The 21,508-nt window shown below is 45.8% G+C and overlaps 1 protein-coding gene across 2 annotated transcripts; it reads left to right on the forward strand.

Annotated features, from left to right (window-relative positions):
• Positions 1–2,305: 2,305 nt before the first annotated feature.
• On the forward strand, positions 2,306–21,440 carry rapgefl1 (Rap guanine nucleotide exchange factor (GEF)-like 1). Of its 2 annotated transcripts, XR_005612772.1 has the most exons (14): positions 2,306–2,433; positions 2,826–2,923; positions 4,443–4,555; positions 5,516–5,683; positions 5,822–5,919; positions 6,187–6,309; positions 6,408–6,586; positions 6,717–6,807; positions 7,439–7,489; positions 7,570–7,657; positions 8,757–8,821; positions 10,825–10,879; positions 11,013–13,922; positions 18,076–21,440. XR_005612772.1 is itself a non-coding variant. In XM_031728639.2 (13 exons), exons 1-13 carry the CDS (start codon positions 2,311–2,313, stop codon positions 11,135–11,137), a joined length of 1,377 nt encoding a protein of 458 aa, XP_031584499.1. In that variant the 5' UTR covers positions 2,306–2,310; the 3' UTR covers positions 11,138–17,870. The 2 variants fall into 2 exon arrangements, 1 of the variants encoding a protein (XP_031584499.1); XM_031728639.2 differs by lacking the exon at positions 18,076–21,440 and having other exon boundaries at positions 11,013–17,870.
• The last annotated feature ends 68 nt before the right edge of the window (positions 21,441–21,508 follow it).

Here is a 21,508-nt window from a genome sequence, read left to right on the forward strand (position 1 = left end):
CTCGGAGGGCCGCTGACCGGCGCAGCATCATGACTCTCATCACGTCGATCAGATTTTCACATGAAACGAGACGCCGCCGCCTCGCGCTCACGACGCTTTCCTGACCTGTTTGATTGGGTGCAAAGTTTCTGTCGGGAGCAGATTCAGATTCAGTTTCAATTTAGACATCTGTTAGCTTTACTCGGCTACGTGTCGTAGACTAAACCGTAAGTGTTTTTAGCTCTGCACGTATGAAATGGGTCCGTGGACAGATCACCAGCACGTCTAACTGGACAACCAGATCACCTCTGATTGGATCACTTCCAAACCCGTGGACTCTGATTGGATTTGGTTTTCATCATGTTTGTGTTCCTATTTTTATTATTTAATCGTTGTTTTTGTTTGGAAAAAACGTTTGTTGATGACAAGACGAAAATGATTGGTCAACAAAAAGAACACTCATTGGTTACGTCAGCTCATGATGTCATCACCCCGTTAAAAACGCAGCGGTCCATGAAAGCTGGCCGCAGGTCTGAAAAGTGAGGCCTTAAACCTGCGATCTTTCTGACGTCCAGCAGGGGGCGACTCCTGAGAGTTCCTCTGGATTACCATTGCTGCACGCGGCTTCTACCTCAAACCCATTTCTCACAGCCCCGCGCCGCTGTGACGTTGGTCGGGCCTCTGGGCTGAGCGTGTTTGCGTGTGTGGAGATGTGGTGTTTCTCCCCTGGCTGCAGGCGTGTGTTGTGTTCAGGGACAGTCTGTACAGATAATGTCTGTGTGTTTGTGTCTCCGTGCAGAAACGCTCCTGGATGACTTCATGTTGACACATCCCATCTTCCTGGCGGCCGACAGGCTCCAGCAGGTCCTGCTGCAGCAGTATCCTTCACACGCTCGCAGGCATGCGTGCCTGACTGTGGACCGGTCGCCTCGCAGCGTTATCTGCTGCGGGTTCTGCAGGTTTGTGTCCGAGCAGCTCCGGCTTTGTTTTGTTTCGTTTCTGCAGCGTTCCCCATTTGGTGGCATTCCAGTGACGGGAACAGGAAGCTGCTTTTTCTCCTTCAGTGGAAAAACAGAACCTGGCTGGCAGACTTCCATCGAACCTCCATGATGTCATTGTTTTATCCATAGTGACCTCTGACCTCAGCGGTTTTATCACCACGCCTTCAAGTTCGTAGATCCCAGGAACGGACGAATCGTGCTGTGACGCCTTCACAGATATCAGCCGTGATTCTGTCACCAGAGGACAAAACCGACGCATCGAGTGCTGCTGACCAATCACGCTTCAGCAGGTTAACAGTCAGCGCTCAGAACAGGAAGTCCTGAAAGACTGGGCGTACACACAGGAAGAGACCGCCCCAACAGCATCCAACAGGAAGAAGACTCAGACCTGAAACGGATCAGGACCGTGCACTGATCTCAGATCAGCTGAGCAGGATACTCACTTCTCATCTTCACCATCAGCTCTTCGTCCTCTTAGTGACAGAAACAGTTTAAAGCATGAATAAAGAGCACGTTTAATGATTGGTGCAGCAGCTCGACACTCACAATGCAGAAAAGCAGATTTCTGCTGCAGTCACAGAGCTCCATGTTCAAGAACACGAGACGTTCAGGGACTCGTTCAGGAACGGGGTAAAGTGATCAGACAGGGGGCGGGCGCATGGCCTCAGACGGTTTTTATGTTAAAGGCACATTTAACCTTCTTCATGGACAGATCCGTGATCAGAGAAACGCCGCTCGTCAGTCCTTCAGTCTCGCCGCATTTGTCTGAACAGTTGTGATGATTCACCGCAAACATGAGCGTCACTCACAGCTCAGCTGCTTTTAACGGGAAGAAGACTTTTCTCAGCTCTGCACTTCCTGTGTGCATTCCCAGGGGATCATGGGAACTGTAGTTCTGTTTTCATAAAGAGGATGAAAACAAAAAGCAGCATCATCGGCCAATCAGAGGAGAGGGGAAAAAAAAGAGCCTGTGTGAGGCAGATGTTTGTGTGTGAGATGTAATGTGGGTCATCATGGCGGCGTCTTTAAGCTGCAGCTCTGTGAAGCTGAAACAGCTGATTATGGGCTCGTGCTGGCTGCTGTGTTTGTTTGTTTGTTTGTTTGTTTGTTTGTTTGTTTGTTTGTTTGTTTGTTTGTTTGTGATGGCAACAACAATCACAGATTTGGTTTCAGAGCAAAGCTTCAGGCGAACGTCACAAATGTGTTTCCTCCTTAACTCGACTTTTCCAGATTCAGTCTGGAGGGAGATGGAGGAGGGAAGGAGGGGGAGGCGGAGGGGGAGAGGAGAGAGAGAGGAGGGAGAGGAAGAGGGGGGGAGAGGGACGGAGAGATGGAGGGAGCGATGGACGGAGCAGAGAGGAAGCAGGCGGTGCTGACGGTGGCGTTTCGATACCTGGACACGTACAGAGAGCTGCTGCAGGAGGAGGGCGAGCGCAGCAACAGCTTCCCCAAGGTTACGCACGCACGCACACACACACGCGCACGCACACACACACACGCACGCGCACACACACACCCGCACACACACACGCGCACACACACACACGCGCGCGCACACACACACACGAGCACACACAGTATCTGTCTCTGGTGATCAAACTAGCCCTGAGTGGTTGCTGCAGATCGGATCTAAACTTCTGGAAAAACAATAATATTAATAAATAATATTAAAAGGCTCCAAATCTGCTCCCACCTGCATGTTTCCACACCTGTGACTCCTCCCACTGTCAGCGTGAAGACTGCATCACGGTGGTCGATGCACAAACATCCGTTTTTTATTTTAATGCTTATTTTTCATAATCACTGCTGGGACTGAGTCTGGACCTGATCTGTGTGTGTGCACAGGAGCTGTACATGTGTGCTGTTCAGGAGTTGACCCGGTATCCTGAGCTGGTGGAGGACGTCCTCAAACTGCAACGATGGACTGAGATCTTACACTGCCCGTAAGACACACACACAGTAACACACAGTGTTGGGAAGGTTACTTTTAAAATGTATTCCACTACAGATTACAGATTACAGAATACATGCCCCAAAATGTATTTTGTAACGTATTCTGTTCTGTTACTCAATGACAGTAACGTATTCTGAATACTTTGGATTACTTAATATATTATCATGCTTTTTACAACATGAATGTACTATTGCTGTGATGTATTACTATTACTGAAGGATACTCGCCATACCAACACCAACTAGATGCTTAAATCTTAATATAAATGAGTAACAGTAGGTGAACATTAGGTAAGGCTGCACTTTTTGCAGCGATCTCATATAGAAAACAGGTCCGCGGCTCCGAACCGTAGTAAAGGGACCTCTGGCTGATACGTCGGGTTCGTGTCGGGCTGGTAGCCGAAAACTAGCTTTACTTTGTTGTCTGGGTCAACTTTGCTAGCGAGAGACAGAGAGAGGCGTTGAAAGGCTCCAACAGAACTTATTGTTTCGGAGGAAAACACGAACACAGTGTACAGTTGAGTCTTAATAGCTTACTTACAGCTGGGCTTGTCAGGCACTCTTCTTGGCTGCAGTGGTTATTATTATATTTACATGCTTCCAGCTCCCGTTTTTGCTCCGTGACAGCTCGGACTTTTCCTTTCTCTCCCTCCCTCGCTCACAGACACATAACGGGTATGGCAGTCCATTCTCCCTGCAGCACGCACTACACTGCCCATGAGGCTACATTCTTTAGGGCTATCCATTTATTCCATTTATATGTAATCCATTTATTTCAACAAAGTAACTGTATTCTGAATACCACCTTTTTAAACAGTAACTGTAACAAAATGCAGTTACTCATATTTTGTATTTTAAATATGTAATGGCGGTACATGTATTCCGTTACTCCCCCACACTGCACACACACACACATATACACACAGTAACACACACACACACACACACACACACACACACACACACACACACACACACTGTAGTCAGCGGGTGCAAACTTTGGGCGTCCGAATCGGTCACACGTTTTTTTTGGTGATGCGCCATCTTTGCAGCCAGTTTCATGCAGGGTTCCCGACTGGTCTCTAGTCCCGTGTGACCTAAACCTAACCAATCAGAGCGCAGTAATCTGTGTACAGTCTGCACACAGCAGAGTACACTTATCATGTGTTGATTTCTGCATGTTAACGTCCACGAGTCCCCTTTTTCTGACACGTTCTTAAAGGTTTCTTTATTACTTTGGTGCGGCGGTCCATCGTAACTCGCACAGTTATTATATTATTATTCATCATTAATGTTGCCATTTATATTTATTGTACTCTCACAGCTTAAACAATGAAACACTTTTTATTAATCATATTTGTACTCTGTTAAATATTTACTGTAATAATTACCATTTATTTTATTGATTTGTTATATTTTATTTGAATTACTCTCAGTTTTTATGTAATTATTGTTTGTATTTATCAGGCATTACTTGAACATGTGTGTGTGTGTTTGCTCTGCGAGCAGCTCTGACGAGGAGAAGGAGAGCAGGAAGAAGCAGGTCCGCCCTCTGTTCAGACACTTCAGACGCATCGACGCCTGCCTGCAGCCCAGAGAGGCCTTCAGAGGCTCCGACGAGAGTACGACACCCTCGCACGCACGCACACACCGGCAAAAACACCTGCACACGTGCACAGACACAAACACAGAAGTGGTGTAATCTGTAAACACACAGAGAGTTTGAATGCAAACACACCTGCAGTTTCTGGCAGGGATAAACAAATCACACAGCGACACACACACACACACACACACACACACACACACACACACACACACACACACACACACAGACACACACACACACAGTATCTGTCTCTGGTGATCAAACTAGCCCTGAGTGGTTGCTGCAGATCGGATCTAAACTTCTGGAAAAACAATAATATTAATAAATAATATTAAAAGGCTCCAAATCTGCTCCCACCTGCATGTTTCCACACCTGTGACTCCTCCCACTGTCAGCGTGAAGACTGGCAGGGATAAACAAATCACACAGCGACACACCCAGAACACACACACACACACACACACACACACAGTGTCAGGAGAGCGAAAACAGCAGGGCGCTCCGTGTGTTAGTGTGTGTGTGTGTGTGTCCTGCAGTCAGACAGGTTTATTTATGTGTGTTTGCTGTTGGCTAACTCAAGCCTGTGTTCTCTCTGAAGGCCGTAGCTGTGGTTCAGCTCCCTGGCCACTGACCTCTGACCTCTGCAGAGTTTCTGGAGGTTTTGGATGACTTTGAATAAAAGTCTTTTTTATAAATCTCAGACGACCTGTCAGTCACAGTGATTAGCCAATGAGCAGGCGTTTTCAGTCAGACCCGCCCCTTCTCGTCACATCTCTTTGTTACAATGGCGTCGATGAAAACATTGATCTGGATGTTTCAGAGACAAGCCATGATGTCACGTCACTGCTGCCATCTTTGATGCTGTCTGCACGCGCTCAGAGGACTCACTGACATCATGACAGTTTCGGCTGCAGCTGACGCGCGTGTGTGTGTGTGTGTGTGTGTGTGTGTGTGTGTGTGTGTGTGTGTTCAGTCTTCTGCAGGGTGTACACTCCGGATCATTCCTACGTCACCATCAGGAGCCGTCTGTCCTGCCGGGTCGGAGAGATTCTGGCTCTGGTCAAAGAGAAGCTCCAGTACAGCGAAGACCAGCCAGTGCTGCCGGGAAACCTCATACTGGTGGCCGTGACATCAGCCGGAGGTCTGCACACACACACACACACACACACACACACACACACACACACACACACACACACACACACACACACACACACACACACACACACACACACAGAGCTCTGTCTGTGTGTTATTAACGGGTGTGTTGTGTGCTCAGAGAAAGCCGTGTTTCGTCCCAGCGACGAGGCCGTCTTCACCACGCTGGGAGTCAACACTCACCTGTTCGCCTGTGAACCCTCTGAACTCGACTCACTGGTGAGGATTTGATTGGTTCATGGTTGTCATGGAGGTTATAGAAACGCTACAAAAACACTAAAAGTGCCAGATATGCACATATGCACCTGATTCCTGTGCATCCTGCTGCACACGAGGACGTTTCTACTTTACTGCTATCACCTGATGTTTAACCGACCAATCAGGACGCAGCAGCAGCAGCTTGCTGGGGTTTTATGAATAAAATCTGTCTCACTCGCTCTCTTACATATTCTGTGATTCTGATGAGATCATTTCCTGTTTCCTCAGCTTCCTCTTCCTGAGGAGATCCACTGGACGCCGGGCGACAGTAAACTCCACGACATGTCGGCAGAGGAGGTGGCCAATCAGCTGGTGGTGTTCGACTGGGAGCTCTTCAGCTGCGTGCACGAGGTCGGTGTGCGCCGCAGGATTTGGAGGCTGTTCTGTCTCAGTGACGCAGCTTCAGCCCACAAACAAACGCACGTCTTCTTCGTTGGTGTCTCCTGCAGGTGGAGTTCGTGTGTTACGTGTTTCACGGAGAGCAGTCGCGCTGGCGCCCCCTGAACCTGGAGCTGGTACTGCAGCGGTGCAGCGAGGTGCAGCACTGGGTTGCCACGGAGATCCTGCAGTGTCAGTCGCTGCCAAAGAGGATCCAGCTGCTCCGCAAGTTCATCAAGATCGCAGCGCTGTGAGTCCACGCACGAACACGCCACTCGCACACACAAAACTGATTTGAGTTAGTGAGGGGACTCATGAGGCAGACCGCTCCTCTTCTTCTGTGGTAGGTTTAAAGATGAGCTTCTTCTTCTGTGTTTCAGCTGTAAGCAGCAGCAGGACCTGCTGTCCTTCCTCGCTGTGGTTCTGGGTCTGGACAACCCCGCCGTCAGCAGGCTGAGGCTCACATGGGAGGTAGGACGCCGTGTGTTCTCCAGCAGAGGTGTTAGAGCTGTGCAGACCTGAAGGGGGCGCTGCAGGAGACACTTTACAGGGCTGACTGACTTTTATAAACCGTGTGAAGGCGCCTCGTACAACGTGACGATTGATCGCAACCAGAGGTTACCGCGGTGACCCTGTGGTAACCTGTGGTTGCTTTGGTAACATGTTTCCAGAGCGGCTGGCGAGTGGTTGCTGGAGGGTTCTCTGCTGCAACAAAAGCCCCTATGCAGGTTGCCCCTGTTGCCTGTGCTTTATACGAAGGACTCCAACTTTTCTGCAACTGTTTGCGAAGCGGTGGAAAAGTCGTATCTTCCCACTACAACAGGTGACTTTTACTTTGAAGATGAACCGTCTCCACTTCCGGTTAGCACTCATTAGTAAGGGAAACTTCGCAGCGCAGCACCTTCTGTCTGACCGACTCCCTCCATCAACCTCTCCCCAGCCTGTCCGACTCCCTGCTCTTCGTCCGTATTTCACTCGTCATGCTGACCGTGTGGTCTGTAAGATTAATCGTTGAGTTGTTGTTATGCAGCATGAAATATGAAGCACTGATCAATGTGTGGCCGTAGTGTTCGTCACACTGCTGTCCTCTCTGTGTGTTCAGGGTCTGCCGGGGAAGTTCAGGAAGCAGTTTCAACAGTTTGAAAGCATCGCTGTGAGTCACACGTTTTTATCTCTAATGCTTTCTGACCGGAGTTAGAACGATGACGCTCTGACCGTCACGCTGTCCTACAGGACCCGTCCAGGAACCACAAGTCCTACAGAGACCTGATCACCAGCCTGAGGCCTCCGCTGATCCCCTTCACTCCTCTGCTGCTCAAAGGTGAGCCTGCACGCTGACATCAGCACATTATCAGGCGTGACAGCAGCATCTGCGGTGCTTCAGTAACACCAAGGTAAGTACTGATGAATCACTACAGGCTTGACTGCAGGATTTAGCTGGATCTGTGAAGCTGAGGAAAGCTAAAAATCAGGAAATCGAATCTTCTGGAAGTCTTCCAGTATTCCGGTTCTCAGACTCAGCGTGGACTCTGAGATATAAAAAGCATTTAGCAGAAACCTCGGAGACGATTTTCTTCTTTAATGTTCAGGATGTTCGGTTTGTTTCCCTCTGCTGATGAAACACGCTGCAGCTTTCTCCTCTCCAGGGTCTCCTGGAATCAGGAGCACGAGGTAAACACATCCAGGTCCACCAGTTCACTCATCGATTGTTCATAAATCGCTCTGATTGGTCCTCTGAGATTCATACGCCTCCAGCTGTGGACCACAGCGGCTAGCTGCACCTTGCTAATTAGCACCCTTGGCTAATCAGCTGTGCTGCTGTTAAACTGCCACACACACACACACACACACACACACACACACACACACACACTGTTTGTGTGTTTTAAGAAGGAAAAAAGTTAAACAAGATGAAAGAAAGAAACAGTGGAGCGAGGACGAACTCAGAACCAACGAAGAAGAGGACTCTTTGAAGTGTCTGAACGTGTGTGTGAGTGTGTGTGTGTGTGTGTGTGTGTGTGTGTGTGCTGCCTTTAGCGCTCTGTCTCCATGGTAACAGAACCATCGAGATGGAAGTGAAGAGTTAAAATCAGGAATCTGGGATTACAGCTGATATTTTTAGTTTCCCTCGGCGCCCCCCTGTGGTGAAGACAGCGCTGCACTTACAGCATTAACACGTCATCGATCGCTGTCCCTGTTTCTTTGTTTTGGTCGTTTGTTCTTTCATTTTTTTTATCTTCTGTTGTCTCCTACATCTACATTTATTTTGTTTTTCTCTCCTTTGTTGATGTGTTGCTTTAAAAACACGTCTCACTGACTGCAGTTTGTTTGTTTGATTGTTGTTGTGTGTCTCACTGATTCTGTGTCTCGTCACGTGTTCTGTGTGTGTTTGTGGCTGACGTCTCGTTTTTTCCTGCCAGACTTGACGTTTCTTCACGAGAGCTGCAAAACGTTTCACGGTGAACTCGTCAACTTTGAGAAGATGGTGAGTGGCGTCACGTTCGCACCTGAAAACCAGCTCAGAGTTTAAATGTTGTGATTCAGACACTTTAGGTCACGGGATGAACAGGACAAACATTTATTGAACGCACTCAAAACAAACTGTTTTTGAACATAAATATGAATAAAAACAGATGAGAATATTATTCCAGAATAAATAAACTTAAACTTTAAATATTTTGCTTTCCATAAAAATATCTCCTGTCAAAATTAGACAAGTTAGAAATATGAACATGCCGCAAAAAACACAGAAACAATCAATACAATTTGTGTCCTTCTCAGCAAAAGTTAAAATAACAACAAATGAAAACAGTGAGTTTTCTTTGCTCTTTGTTTTGTCAGAGCTGCATCTGTTTTTGGCAACAAGTTTGTTTAGTTTGGTGTGAGGTCGTGCATCGTGGCGATTGTCAGGATGGACCGCAGGTGTTCATCAGTGAGACAACTCCTGTGTTCAGCTTCTCACAGATATGTGCTACCAAACACGTACGAGGTTCGAGCCGCATGTAGACGGAGCTGTGGCTTCAGGAATATAGCGAACAAACCGAGCGTTACACTGCAGCTCAATCTGCACAGGTGCAGTTTCCACGTCAACGGTAAATGAGTCGTGAAGCAGCTCCAAATTCTCTTTCTGTGCTTCAAAGTCACCAAAGCGCCATGCGAACTCACCACAGTGTGCATCTGGGAACAGCGTTGAGCCGACTTGGTTCAATGTTACTTGGCTACAGGATATGATGGTGGTTATGGTCATGATGCCGTGATGGTTCTCCTGCATCTTCACAATCAGCCTGGTTTCACCTCAGTAAGTCACATGATAGGGTGGGGCACCAACAGGTTCACCTAAAACCTTGGCTGATTGTGACCCACACCTGTTTTTACACCTTGGCTCATGTGATTAGGTTGAGGATCAATAGTGGGTCCATGACCCTCTTGGGGACTCTCCACCAGCTGCTCTTAGAACTGAAGGTTCTCGGATGAAACGCTTTTTAAAGGAAACTTAAAGTCTTGAGTCTTAAAGTCCCGACACTTTTCTTTCCGAGCTCCTTAAACTACTCAGGCTTTGCCAACATCTGCGTTTTGTCTGGACACATGACATCACACACCTTCATCATGCAGCTCTTCCTCAGTACATGTCCGGCTGATTTGATCTCCACAGCAAAACTTGCTTTCACAGCAGCTTCACTTTGTGATGTTGCTCTGCTGAAATGTCAGATTCTTCTTTAGCTCTTCTACTTTCTGTATCGTCTGCTCTGCATTCAGGTTTTCAGCTTATCCTGCTGTTTTGTCTTGTAGTGCCGTCTTAAATTAAATGCCTTAGTTACAGTCACATTAGCTCCACAAATAAGACACATGGGTTTATCTGTAACCATGTACTCAGCCTCCAATCGGTGTTGAAAGGCTCTGATTTCAGAATCAACATTTCTCTACTGTGAGGGGCCAGCTTCACAGTAACTTTACAGTAGGGTTGTGCACAGCAACACAAGCTTGACTTGATTAATGTTCCCATGTAGCCTAGCGTTCGGCGGGCATGGTAAAGCGCTGCATTATTAGATCTTAGTTTGTGTGTTATCAGCGTTTCATATCGCCGGGTTAGACATGAATAACAATAATAATAAATCTATATGCAATGATCTCGCTGGCCGGATATAAATGTACGCCGGGCCAGATGTGGCCCGCGGGCCTCGAGTTTGATACATATGCTTGAAGCTGTTTGCAGTGATGAAGATGAAATAATAGTTACAGCCGCTGCGGTTCTTCTTCACTCAAACACTCTCACTTCCTGTTTGTCAGCCTGAAACAGGAAGCACTAAAACCTGCAGTTCCTCTGACGTCCAGCAGAGGTAGCAGAGAGCTAGTCCCATAGACCCCGAGTTAAAATAAACACGTTAACAGCCTGATACTCTCAGCAGACTCCACAGTGTCCACGCTGCGTCACATTGCAGGCATCCATTAATCACAGACAGGAACTGACTCCTCCCCCTCTGTCTGCAGCACAAAGTGGCTGAGATGGTGAGGAACATCAGACGATACAGGAGCAGCCAGCTAGGTAACACACACACACACACACACACACACACACACACACACACACTCAGTAAAGTTACAAATAGAATAAAGTAAAAGCAGGAAGTCTGCAGCTTTGCATCACTAACAGCTGTTTCTTTCTCTTTTTCTGGTAGCCATGGATACGGAGACGTCTCCCTCCCACCTGCAGACCAAGGCTTACGTGCGGCAGCTGCAGGTGATCGACAACCAGAACCTGCTGTTCGACATGTCCTGCAAGCTGGAGCCCAAAGACACATAGAGGGAGGAAGGTGGAGGAGGAGGAGGAGGAGCTGAGGAGGGCAGAGGGAGAGGAAGCCAGGACACTAAACTTGGACGCTTCAGTCCTCCTCCTCCTCCTCCTCAAACAACCCTACAGAGGACCAGCGTCCAGACTTCACGTTTACACCCTCGGAAGAGTTCTGCTGGGACCCGTCCAGGGACCAGCACAACTCGCTCTGCCCTCAGAGGCCATTTACCCCTAAAAACTGGGAATTATTATTCATATTATTCATAGGAACATTCAGGAAGCTTTCAGGACTGAAAGGATTTGGAAAAGGATTAAAAGTAGAAATAAAGAAAAAGCAGATCTCACGAAGACGAGTGTTCACGAGACCAGATCATCCAGAACCTGAAGCCTAAACCCAACGACTGTCCTGCATCAGCACAACGCTTTGATTATAAAACATTATTGATCCTGAAGCTGGACCTGCAGTCAGAGTCCTTTCAAAGTCCGAACACCAAAATTCAAACCTCGGTTTATCTGTTTAGTGGAGGTCCGAGCGCTGTGGCACGAAACCCCCAAAGTGCTCATCGAGCCAAACATCTAAATGTGAAATCAAATCAGAATAAACTGTAAATCAGAAAGTGCTGAAACCAGACGTGGAGAGAGAAACTCCAAACATGAGTCGGGACTGAATGCTCTCCGACTCCAGGCTCCACCTCCTCCTTTTCCACCTGTGGCATGCGACCAATGAGATTGCAGCCAATCTGACGGCTGACCTTCAGCCGCAGTGAGCGCCTCAGACAGCAAGAGTAAAGATGTTCCAGGTCACAGAGCGCCTCGACCACGTGAAACGAGCAGAAGTGTGGAGCTGACAATGGCGGCGCTTCTTTAACAGCCATCTTAGATTCTTCATCTCTGAGATCCACGAGCGTCCACAGGCTGAGGAGCAGCTCCAGGTTTGGACCCGGTGAAACCGGAGCAGCTCTCCCGCAGCTGGAACTGGTCCAGTTTTCCAAACTCCTGGATTCGAGTTTGGATCTCGTCTATTTCATCGAGTTTTCTGTCAAAGTCACGAACGCCTCACTGATTCGTGGCCACTTCCTCACACATCGGAGCTTTCCAGAACATTCCTGTACCTGAACGCACCGGACTCTAATGATGCATTCACTGACCGTGTCAGACTCACAGACACTGTGTGAGGTCATCGCGGTGCGTTCGTGGATGTGTAGATGCTGGTTTTCTACCTTATGACTCCGGAGAGCTCCTCGGTGTTTATGTTTCAGGACTTTGATGAACGGCAGCGCCCGTCAGCTTTTAAAGGACCACACCCGTGTTTTTACACCTCTCGCCCGTCGCTCGGTTGAACGTCGCGATGTGTGTTGTTTATTTTTTGTTTTTTTTCTTACCGGCAGCTTCAGGTTTAGTTCTGTTCACTGTGAGGCTCGTACACTCAAAGGTTTTCTAGCAGCTACAGTCTGATGTGAAAGCAGATGAGATGAACCAGTAAAACCAGTATGTTTTCCACTAGTCACTAGTCCAAACTCCAAATCTGTAATCAGGCTGAGGTCAAGGTGCAGACAAAGTAGAGACGTGAGGAAAACCTGAGGAATCAAAGAAGTAGGAAATGAAGAATAAAACAGGAAGTGACTGCAACGCTTAAAGATGAGCGGCTCTTACTCTGAGCACCAATCAGTTTAGAAAGGTCGTGTTCCAGTTACGCTCGACGAGCGACCACAGTGTTTGTTCTCACGCCGGTTTATGACTGACGTCTTTTCGTGTCATTAATTCTGATTTTCAGTCGTTCTGTTGTAAAAAGGAGGTTTGAGTCTGTTTGTGACGCTTCACTGCGAAACTTCAGTGCAGCGACTGAAAGTGTGAAGTTACACAAATTAAACTATTTTGGTAAAAAAAACATATTTCCAGATAACCGTCTCTGATCCTCATCAGCCTAACAATCCTCTGATTCTCTGAACAAACGTGGATTCACATCAATGGATGGAAGATTTTAGGATTTAAATACTTCATTAATTAATGAATTTAATGATTAATGCATCATTAAATTCATATTGAATAATTCAGCTCTCATTAATCGAGCAGTCTTGGCAGCTTTGGCGTAACGTCCCGCTTCGTGGTGGTTTCTCAGTGTGTGGCGGCGTTTTGTCCAGTTAAACTGATGATAGGTCCCGCCGGTGACCCGGAGGAGCGCTCTTACGACGATTAATAGTGTGCGTCACAAACCTGCATCCACACCGGGTTCACTCACTCGCCGCAGGTTTTACTTATCTTTGGGCGAGCTGATTCTAGCCCTCAGGCCGTATGTTTGACACCGTGCTGTAAAACCTGTGAGTTACAGGAGAAGTTGATACGATGCTCGGAGTTTATCAGGTTCTTCCTCTCTACCCAGAATGCACCTCTCCTCTGAGGGTCTGAACGTCCGGCTGGGTAATCTTTCGAGCTGAAGGAAAGCACGGGTCTGGTCCTTTAGGAACGCTGCTGGTTGTTGGCTGATTGGACTAATGATCACGTGACAGCCGATCGGCTGCGCTCATGCCGATGTCACAGACAAAGAGAAGTGGATGGAAACACTTCCTTCGCTCAGCGCTTGGATCTAACTGCTGTCACACCGACCGACCAATCGCCTTTAAGGAAGGACGTGACCGCCCCCTCCCCCACAGAGCTGCCCTCCCATCGGTTGGTTCGGTGCATCGGGGCGGTCGGGGTCCACGGCAATAAGAGGAGTGACGGGAAGCGAAGCTGGTCGGTCGATGCGTGGCGTCAACGAAGCACTTTGGCGAACCTCAGGGCTCAGAGACACACAGAGGTTTTGTTTACTCCTTTTCTCGCTTTCAGTAGAGTTCAGTTCAGTTGTGTTGCGATTGATTGGTTCTGTGTTTGTACAGCTGATCACACTTCAGTCATATTTACTCCAATAATAATAATAATAATGATAATAATAATAATAATAATATTAATAATAATAGAATCTACAGAGCTTTTGTTTTTATGCTGTGAGCACCGCCAGGCCTGAGCGCAGACTTTTACCTTCTGAGTCAAAGAGCCGCTCAGCTGACGGCAAAGAAGAAGAAAGTCAGTCTGAAGTCCTTCTGCTCGGGTTTTAAAGGCCCGCGGGTCAGGTGGTACAGAAGGTTAGACCCTGGACAGGTGTGCCGGAGAGCTGACGTTGCTAAGCTGGTTCGGCTACACCATCGTATACCGCCTGCCGCTCTTTGGCCCTCTTTGGCCTCTGACCTCGCCAACTGTGACCTGCTTCACCACAGTGTGGCGCTGTCATGTTTCTGAGTGTTTTTTTTTTTTCTGGGGTCAGGACTGACGTGTGCAGGAAAAAAACTGCACAAGATTTTAAGAGTCGAGACAAAAGGACAAAAGGCTGACGCCTTCTTCTTTCTTCAGTTCACGTCGAGTTTTTAAAAAATCAGATTCCCAGGAAAAGACTTCCAGACGTCTGTACTCGGTTCTCTCGGCCGAACCTTTATTGTGAGGACAGTCTCAGTGATCTGAGGCATGTCTCATGAAAACATCAAGTTTACGACATGATTCAGTTTTTTTCTGTTAAAGAATTGAACAGAAGGTTGTTGGAGATGTAAGATGTTCGGGAGCTGGAAGTCTTTTCCTGCTGCATCACCACGTTTTTCTTTGACTCGGTCTGATGAGCCCGATCTCTTTGTTGGACTGAAGCTTCACTGCGTCGGGGCGGCTCAGCTGAAATGTGTAGATGGTTTGAAAACGTTCTTTGTGCTCAGCTCTGGTGGTCATTGAGACTTCATCATTCTCCATCTGTACCATAACATCCTGTTGGTGAATGTGAGGCCGGTCCCGTCCAGAAACAAGTCCTCAACACAGCTCGTACCTCTGCTGGTGTCAGGCTTGAGTTCCGTTCACTTAAATCAGGCTTAAACCAGGCTTTCATTTTGGGCATTTGGGAAGAACCTGGTGGTTTAAACACTGAGTAATGCCCTCGAGGCTTTTAGTCCCAGCTTGACCGTGCAGGACTTAAAGTGAAGTTACTTGATTCTGGACCGGATGAGAGCTTCAAAACGTCTTCAGCTCAGCAAAACCTTTTATTCAATATGGAGCACCGAGGAATGCAAGTTTGAATTTTCAGGAACACGTTTGTTTCCCAAAAAAAGAGACAGAAATCCTGATTGAAGACTTCAAAAAGTTAATTTGAGGTTAAAGTCAAACTCTGAATTTCACTATTTGCAGACACAAATTTTACCAGAAGTCCAAATGACTGACAAAAAACCCAAGAAAGCAAGTCTGACTAGAGTTTCAGTGCTTTTTCATGGCTTCAGTAAAGGCATAAACAACAGGAGTTGAGGTGGCCTGCAAAGTGGCTTGCAGATTTGCAGAAACTACTGGTCACTGTAGGAGAACAGGCGGTGTGCTGGGATAGCTATCTGAGCCTGAACGTTAGATTCAGTCTTTCTCACCCGTCAAAAATCAGAAGCAAACTCAAAAGTTCACAGGTTTGTTTCAGTTCCCCAGAAAACAAGTTTTAAACTCAAATACTTAAATTAGAAATTCAAGTAGAACCTAAAGGCTTCTATTTGAATCTCAACTTCAAAGAAAATGAGTTTAAACTTCACTTCCTTCAGTTTAAATCGATGATGACTCAAAATTCACAAGTGTGCTCTCTCAGTCTCGAATCCCAACAACAACACGTTCAACGTTTGAACTATAAATCGTCCACAAAATCGGAGCTCCAGAGCAGCTCCCTGTGATTGGCGATGTTCCCTCCAGAGTTGGAGGACTCTTTATTCGATATTAATGGTCTTGTTGAGGCGGAGACGTTAGCAGCGGTTTTGGCGGGTATAAAGTGTGAAACCCAGTGAAGATTACTATTAGATCATCACTAGTCTGCCGGTGGCTCTCTCAGGACCACTTCCTGGGTGTCAGGCGCTCTATCGCGGATCCCACCGTCGTCCCCGGCAGAAACGGATGTCCTGAATCTCGACTCTACCCTGATTTAAGCTAACCTCATCTCGCACATTTCCGACCTCACGACCTCCTGCAGCAAACCTTCCTGTTTCACGGACCAATCACAGTTTCTGCCTGCGCTTCGCTGGGATCCATGATTCTGGAAGGCGGGCGGCCTCTTGGGTCGAGGCCGTCCGCGCTGTCGCCTGAATGAAAACACTGAAAAAATTAAAGTGTACATATTGCAACCGTGTAAATAGGAAAATACTAACGGAGACTATATTTTATGTATGAGCGGAGAGAGAGCAGCACTAACTCAAGGAGAAACTTTAATTTGGTGTTTTTTATTTGTAAAAGTGAGATAAAGTGTAAAGTGATGACAGAAAGAAATGATTCTGACTTTATGAATTGTACAGTTAACGCCTCGGTTTGACCGTTCTGTTGTTTTCTATCTAAAGCTTCGGGTTCTTTTTGTTTCTTCTTTTTTGTACATAAGTGGTTGTTTACATCGATAACGAGTCCTTATTTCTGTGAACGTCAGACAGACAATGTCATTGGAGCAGAGGTCTGATGGGGGCGGGTCTCGGAGGGATGGCATCGTAACACAAAACACACAAAGGAGATAGATGTAAAGATGATTTTCTTGTATGGTTAAACAGCACTTTATTAATAATTTAAAAATAAAAAACATTTCTTTACAGTAAAATAATTTAACGGGAAAAATGACATTTAGATGTTGCAATTTTACAGGAAAAAATGTCATCGTTAGATTTTATTTTAGATTTCCAGAAATAAGAGAACAATAATTAAAAGATTTTGATTTTAAAAATTAAGTTTTTCTGTTTTTCTTTTTAAAAAGTCAAAATGTCACATGAAATTTGTACAATAAGAAACATTAATATTATAAATATTAATTTGCAGAATTTCTGAGACTAGCATTGAAAACTCTCAGGGTTCAATATCATGAGATAAATAAATGAACTTTATGACATTACATGAAAAAAGTGAGGAAGTCTTTTTAACAAAGTTTTATTACACAAAGTAATTTAAAAGCTGAAAATTAGGTTTAATTTTTTTGTGATTTTTATAATTATTATAACTAATAATTTTGCAATTTAATGATTTAAAACATCATAAAATAAGTTCTAATGTTACAAAACTGTGACTCTGTTCTTGAAATAATTTTTGTTAAAATTGTACAAAGAGAAGCGTCAGACTGGACGGTCGTTTCACAGTAAAATTACAATTTTATTTGTAATATTTACATTAATTGTATTACATTATCATGGAACAGGAGTCTTTTAAGAGCAGGTTTCAAATTTTTAAATGGTATTTAGTAAAAAGCTGAACCATTTAAAATAATAATAATTACAACCCACAGCTTTACTTTCATACTGTTCATATATGTTTTTAATTGTACATCATTGAATTAAGCTCATAATCATTAATGTTATCGTTCAGGTTGTTGTCATTACTGTTTTATTTCTTCTAATTACAACATCTCTGATAAACTCACACGCTCACTTCTTAATTGAACCTTTTGTCATATTTGTTCCATAAAATGAAAACACTCAGATTATTTATATTACTGCACTTTATCTTGAGATGTGTAACTGTTACATATCAAAAAGCTCTGTTAAAGCAGAGAGAAGACGAGCGTAGAGAGGCTTCAGCTGGGGATGAATCCACTGATTGGAAAGTTATTGATTAGGAAGCTCTGAGGGGAGGGTTGAAAGTGAAGCTGATCAGTGAGTGGCCCCGCCTCCCGCAGACCTACGCTCCCTCTGCTGTCACACTACAGACACTGAAATAAAACCTCTGGACAACAACACAACCGCCTCGTCACTTCGTGTTGGTGTTCCTTTTATTTGTCAGAGACTGATCACAAAAACACAACAGCTCTCATCAGTGGGGTCTCTGTGAGCCTCAACTCAGCTGATTAATAGTAACTAATGTATTGTTTGCAGCTAATGTAAAAGTATAGCGATGGACGTGTTGTGACATGAGGAACAGTATTCTGTTTGTTTTTGTAACAGGGCAGTTAAAACATCATTCGCTCGTCTGCCTCGACGTCTACATGAACTCCAGTGACCTCCCACTGTTAACCCACAGGGTGGAATATGATGTCAGCCCACTGTGTGCAGCTGTGCGTCTCCGGGAAGGATTTCCTCAGGTTCAGGAGTGTTTGTGGGAAGTGTTGATCGTTCTTCCAGAAGCACATTTGTGAGGTCACAGTGATGTTGGAGGAGAAGGCCTGGCTCACAGTCTCCGCTCTGATTGGTCCCAAAGGTGTTGGATCAGGCTGAGGTCAGGACTCTGTGCAGCCCAGTCCGGTTCTCCCACACCAAACCGGCTCGTCCATGTCTTTATGGACTTTTCTTCGTGCACTGGTGTGCAGTCATGTGGGAACAGGAAGGAGCCATCCCCACACTGTTCCCACATACTGGGAACATGAAGGTGTCCACAGTGTCTCGGTCTGCTGAAGCACGAAGACTGCTGAAGAACACCCCACACCATAACCCCCCCTCCACCAAACTTTACACAGCGCAGTCAGACAAGTACCGTTGTCCTGGCAACCGCCAAACCCAGACTCGTCCATCAGATGGCCAGATGGAGAAGCATGATTGGTCAGTCCGGGGAACACGACTCCACTGCTCTACAGTCCAGTGGCGGTGTGTTCGACACCACTGCATCACACACTCGGTGATGTAAGGCTTGTATGCAGCTGGTCGCCATGGAAACTCAAAACTTGAGCTCATCTGAAGGTCATGTGACGTTTGGAGTCTGTATCTGTTGGCTCTGCAGAGCCTACCACAGCACCAGGCTGGAACAAGCTGAGCTCCTGAGAAGCAGTCTGCATGCCTAGATGCTCGAGTTTATACACCTGTGACCATGCAGGTAAATGATACACCTGAATGCAATGATTTGGATGGGAGAGTGAATTTTTAGCGATATAGTGTCCAGATGTTCAGAATAAAAGCTGTGCAGTTTTAGTTTTTCAAAATAATTATTACAAATTCTGCCATAATCAGTGCCCTCATAGTTAATCTTCACTGAAACAGTGCAGGTCAAAGCACTTGTTAATGTTTACTGTCTGCCCTTCAGTGAAAGAATAAAAATATATGGGAATTCAGTTGGGACAAATGGAACAGACCGAGGGAAAGTCATCAGCTTCTTCCTGTAACATCATGTAAATTACTGCCATCTTGTGGCTGCAGTTTGTTATTGTCTGTGAGCCGCTGGGAGGCCTGAGGCCTGTGGAGGCCTGAGGCCTGTGGTCTGGACGGAAACCAGCATGATAGACCAGCTCCATCCTGTCACCCACACGAGCTTGGAAAGAAGTGACCAGACGTCTTGAGTATGGTTTCACCTCTGATGTGAGGTCTGCTCAAAACTTCAAAAAGTTCATTTGCTTTCTTTCCAAGCTGCTTAGACAGCTGACCACAGCTGACACAGCACCTTGATTTGTTTTTGTATTTGGAATCCCTTCAAGGCTTTTAATTCAGATGATTTTTTTATTTTATAAATATTAAATTCATGTATAAGTTTCTGTTTCTTACTTAGTGAAGTATTTTCTGTGTTTTCTTGCTGCTTTTACTTTTCTTTGTTTTTTAAGTTGTACCACATGCATATGAATACTGTGTCCTGGTGACCTGTAGGCGAAATCTCTGAATTTTTAGGAGTAATACTATTTTTTTTGTCTGACTATCAATGATCACCTGACATTGGGCAAGGCAGCTTTACTGTAACAGCTGGTTGAACAGCCACACTGATCATTTTACTGCAGATGAAAGAATCTGGAGCATTTTTAACTCTCAGATCAGTCTGCTCTCTGGGGAAGAGTTGAACCTGAAGTTAAGACAGACAGCAGTCCTGTGGGGATACTGGGACTCTCTGGGTCAATGAAAGGAAAGGAGAGGTCTCACAGCTGTGGCTCTGCAGGTCCAAGTGCATCACAGTATAAGAGCATTAGCAGGTGGAGTGTGTGCGTGATCAGGGGGTGTGTGTGTTTTCATTTCAGCTGATAGGATCCTTTTGTCCCCTCCTCAGGACTGTTGACCCGACAGCGTGCCCCTTGGGAGGAGGGTGATTTCCATCCCTGATTAGGATAAGGTTTATATTTAGGGTCAAATTGGGGGAAGGGTGAAGGTTGGAGCTTAGGATTAAGACTCGTACAGAAGCGAGTGCGATTTCAGTTGTTATATAACAATCGCCCTCCCTTATGTAAAAATCGCACCTCTTCAACTTACAGAGCAGCAACGGAAAACAGCTTAAAGGGTCGAGGAAAGGATGAATGGAAACGGTATTATTACGAGTTCACAGATTTCTAACAATCAGCATCCGGGGCTGCAGTTCCTTTAATGACCAGCAGAGGCTCCAGCAGTGAATGAACAGCATGATTTATTCAATAAGACTTGAAATCAGACAAGAAAGAGGCAGAAAAGTGTTTCAGGAGCTCAGATATCAGAACTACGATCGAGGTTCAACACAGGCAGAAACAACAAACCCGAAAACTCCAGTCGGAGACAGCGGATATCAGAGCGGGGGTTTCAGCAAAGATGATGGTTAATGACGTGCAGCGGTGGTGTTCAAACACCTGGGAAGTAGAAAGAAAAGAGCTCAGTGCATCATGGGAATCCCCCAGCAGCCTACTGCAGCGTAACTCAGGGAGGATTCAGCCCTAACTATGTGCTTTTGCAAAAAGGAAAGGCTGATCTTAGAAGCAGATGTCTGTCTGCTGAATCCAGACTGGGAGCTGGTTCCAGTCTGTGATGAGCTTGTTATATAAAACAAGTATAAATGAATTTGAAATGCTGCAGCTGCTTTAACCCTGACACACACCAAGAAGAGAGAGCACATTACTTTGATTCTCAGCTCCTTCCACTCACGTCCAGCTAAATATAGAAAAAAATTTAATGCCCTACTTTTTGTCTCTAAGTCTGTCGATGGTATGGGCCCAAAATATATCAGGGGTATGGTTGCTGAGCTGGGTAGGTGTCTCAGATCCGCAGGGTCAGGTCAGCTTGTGGTGCACAGAGTTCAAGCCAAACATGGTGAAATGGCTTTTAGCCATTAAACCGCTGCTGCTGGAATCAGCTCCACTGTGAGCACTGCTTACCTGAACATAAACATATTTCTGTACTAGCTCGTCACTTCATCTTTCTCTCTCTGCTTTTGTAACTGAGCCTCTGCTTGATGATGATCTACAATCACTGTTTGATGATTTTAGAGATAAAACTGTTAAATGTGCATGAAGACATTTTGTAGTTAAACACAAGAAGATATTTTTACCCAAAAATTGAATAAAGGAGGTCTTTTAAAGTGGAGACTTTTTATTAAAGTTTGCAGTTTTTAGAAGCATGTTTGCTGTTTGAGGACATTTTGGATGGTTATGGAAAAGACACAGGTCCCCACAAAGATAGGAAAACAAATACACATGCACACACATACATCTCTGTCAACAACTGA

The sequence above is a fragment of the Oreochromis aureus genome, linkage group 4 (assembly GCF_013358895.1).
Source record: "Oreochromis aureus strain Israel breed Guangdong linkage group 4, ZZ_aureus, whole genome shotgun sequence".
NCBI lineage: Eukaryota > Metazoa > Chordata > Actinopteri > Cichliformes > Cichlidae > Oreochromis > Oreochromis aureus.

Coding starts and splice junctions, on each gene's coding strand:
- rapgefl1 (XM_031728639.2), top strand. CDS start 2,311: ATGGAGGGAGCGATGGACGGAGCAGAGAGGAAGCAGGCGGTGCTGACG. Junction 2,924..4,442: donor ACTGAGATCTTACACTGCCC/GTAAGACACACA, acceptor CTCTGCGAGCAG/CTCTGACGAGGAGAAGGAGA. Junction 7,490..7,569: donor AACAGTTTGAAAGCATCGCT/GTGAGTCACACG, acceptor GCTGTCCTACAG/GACCCGTCCAGGAACCACAA.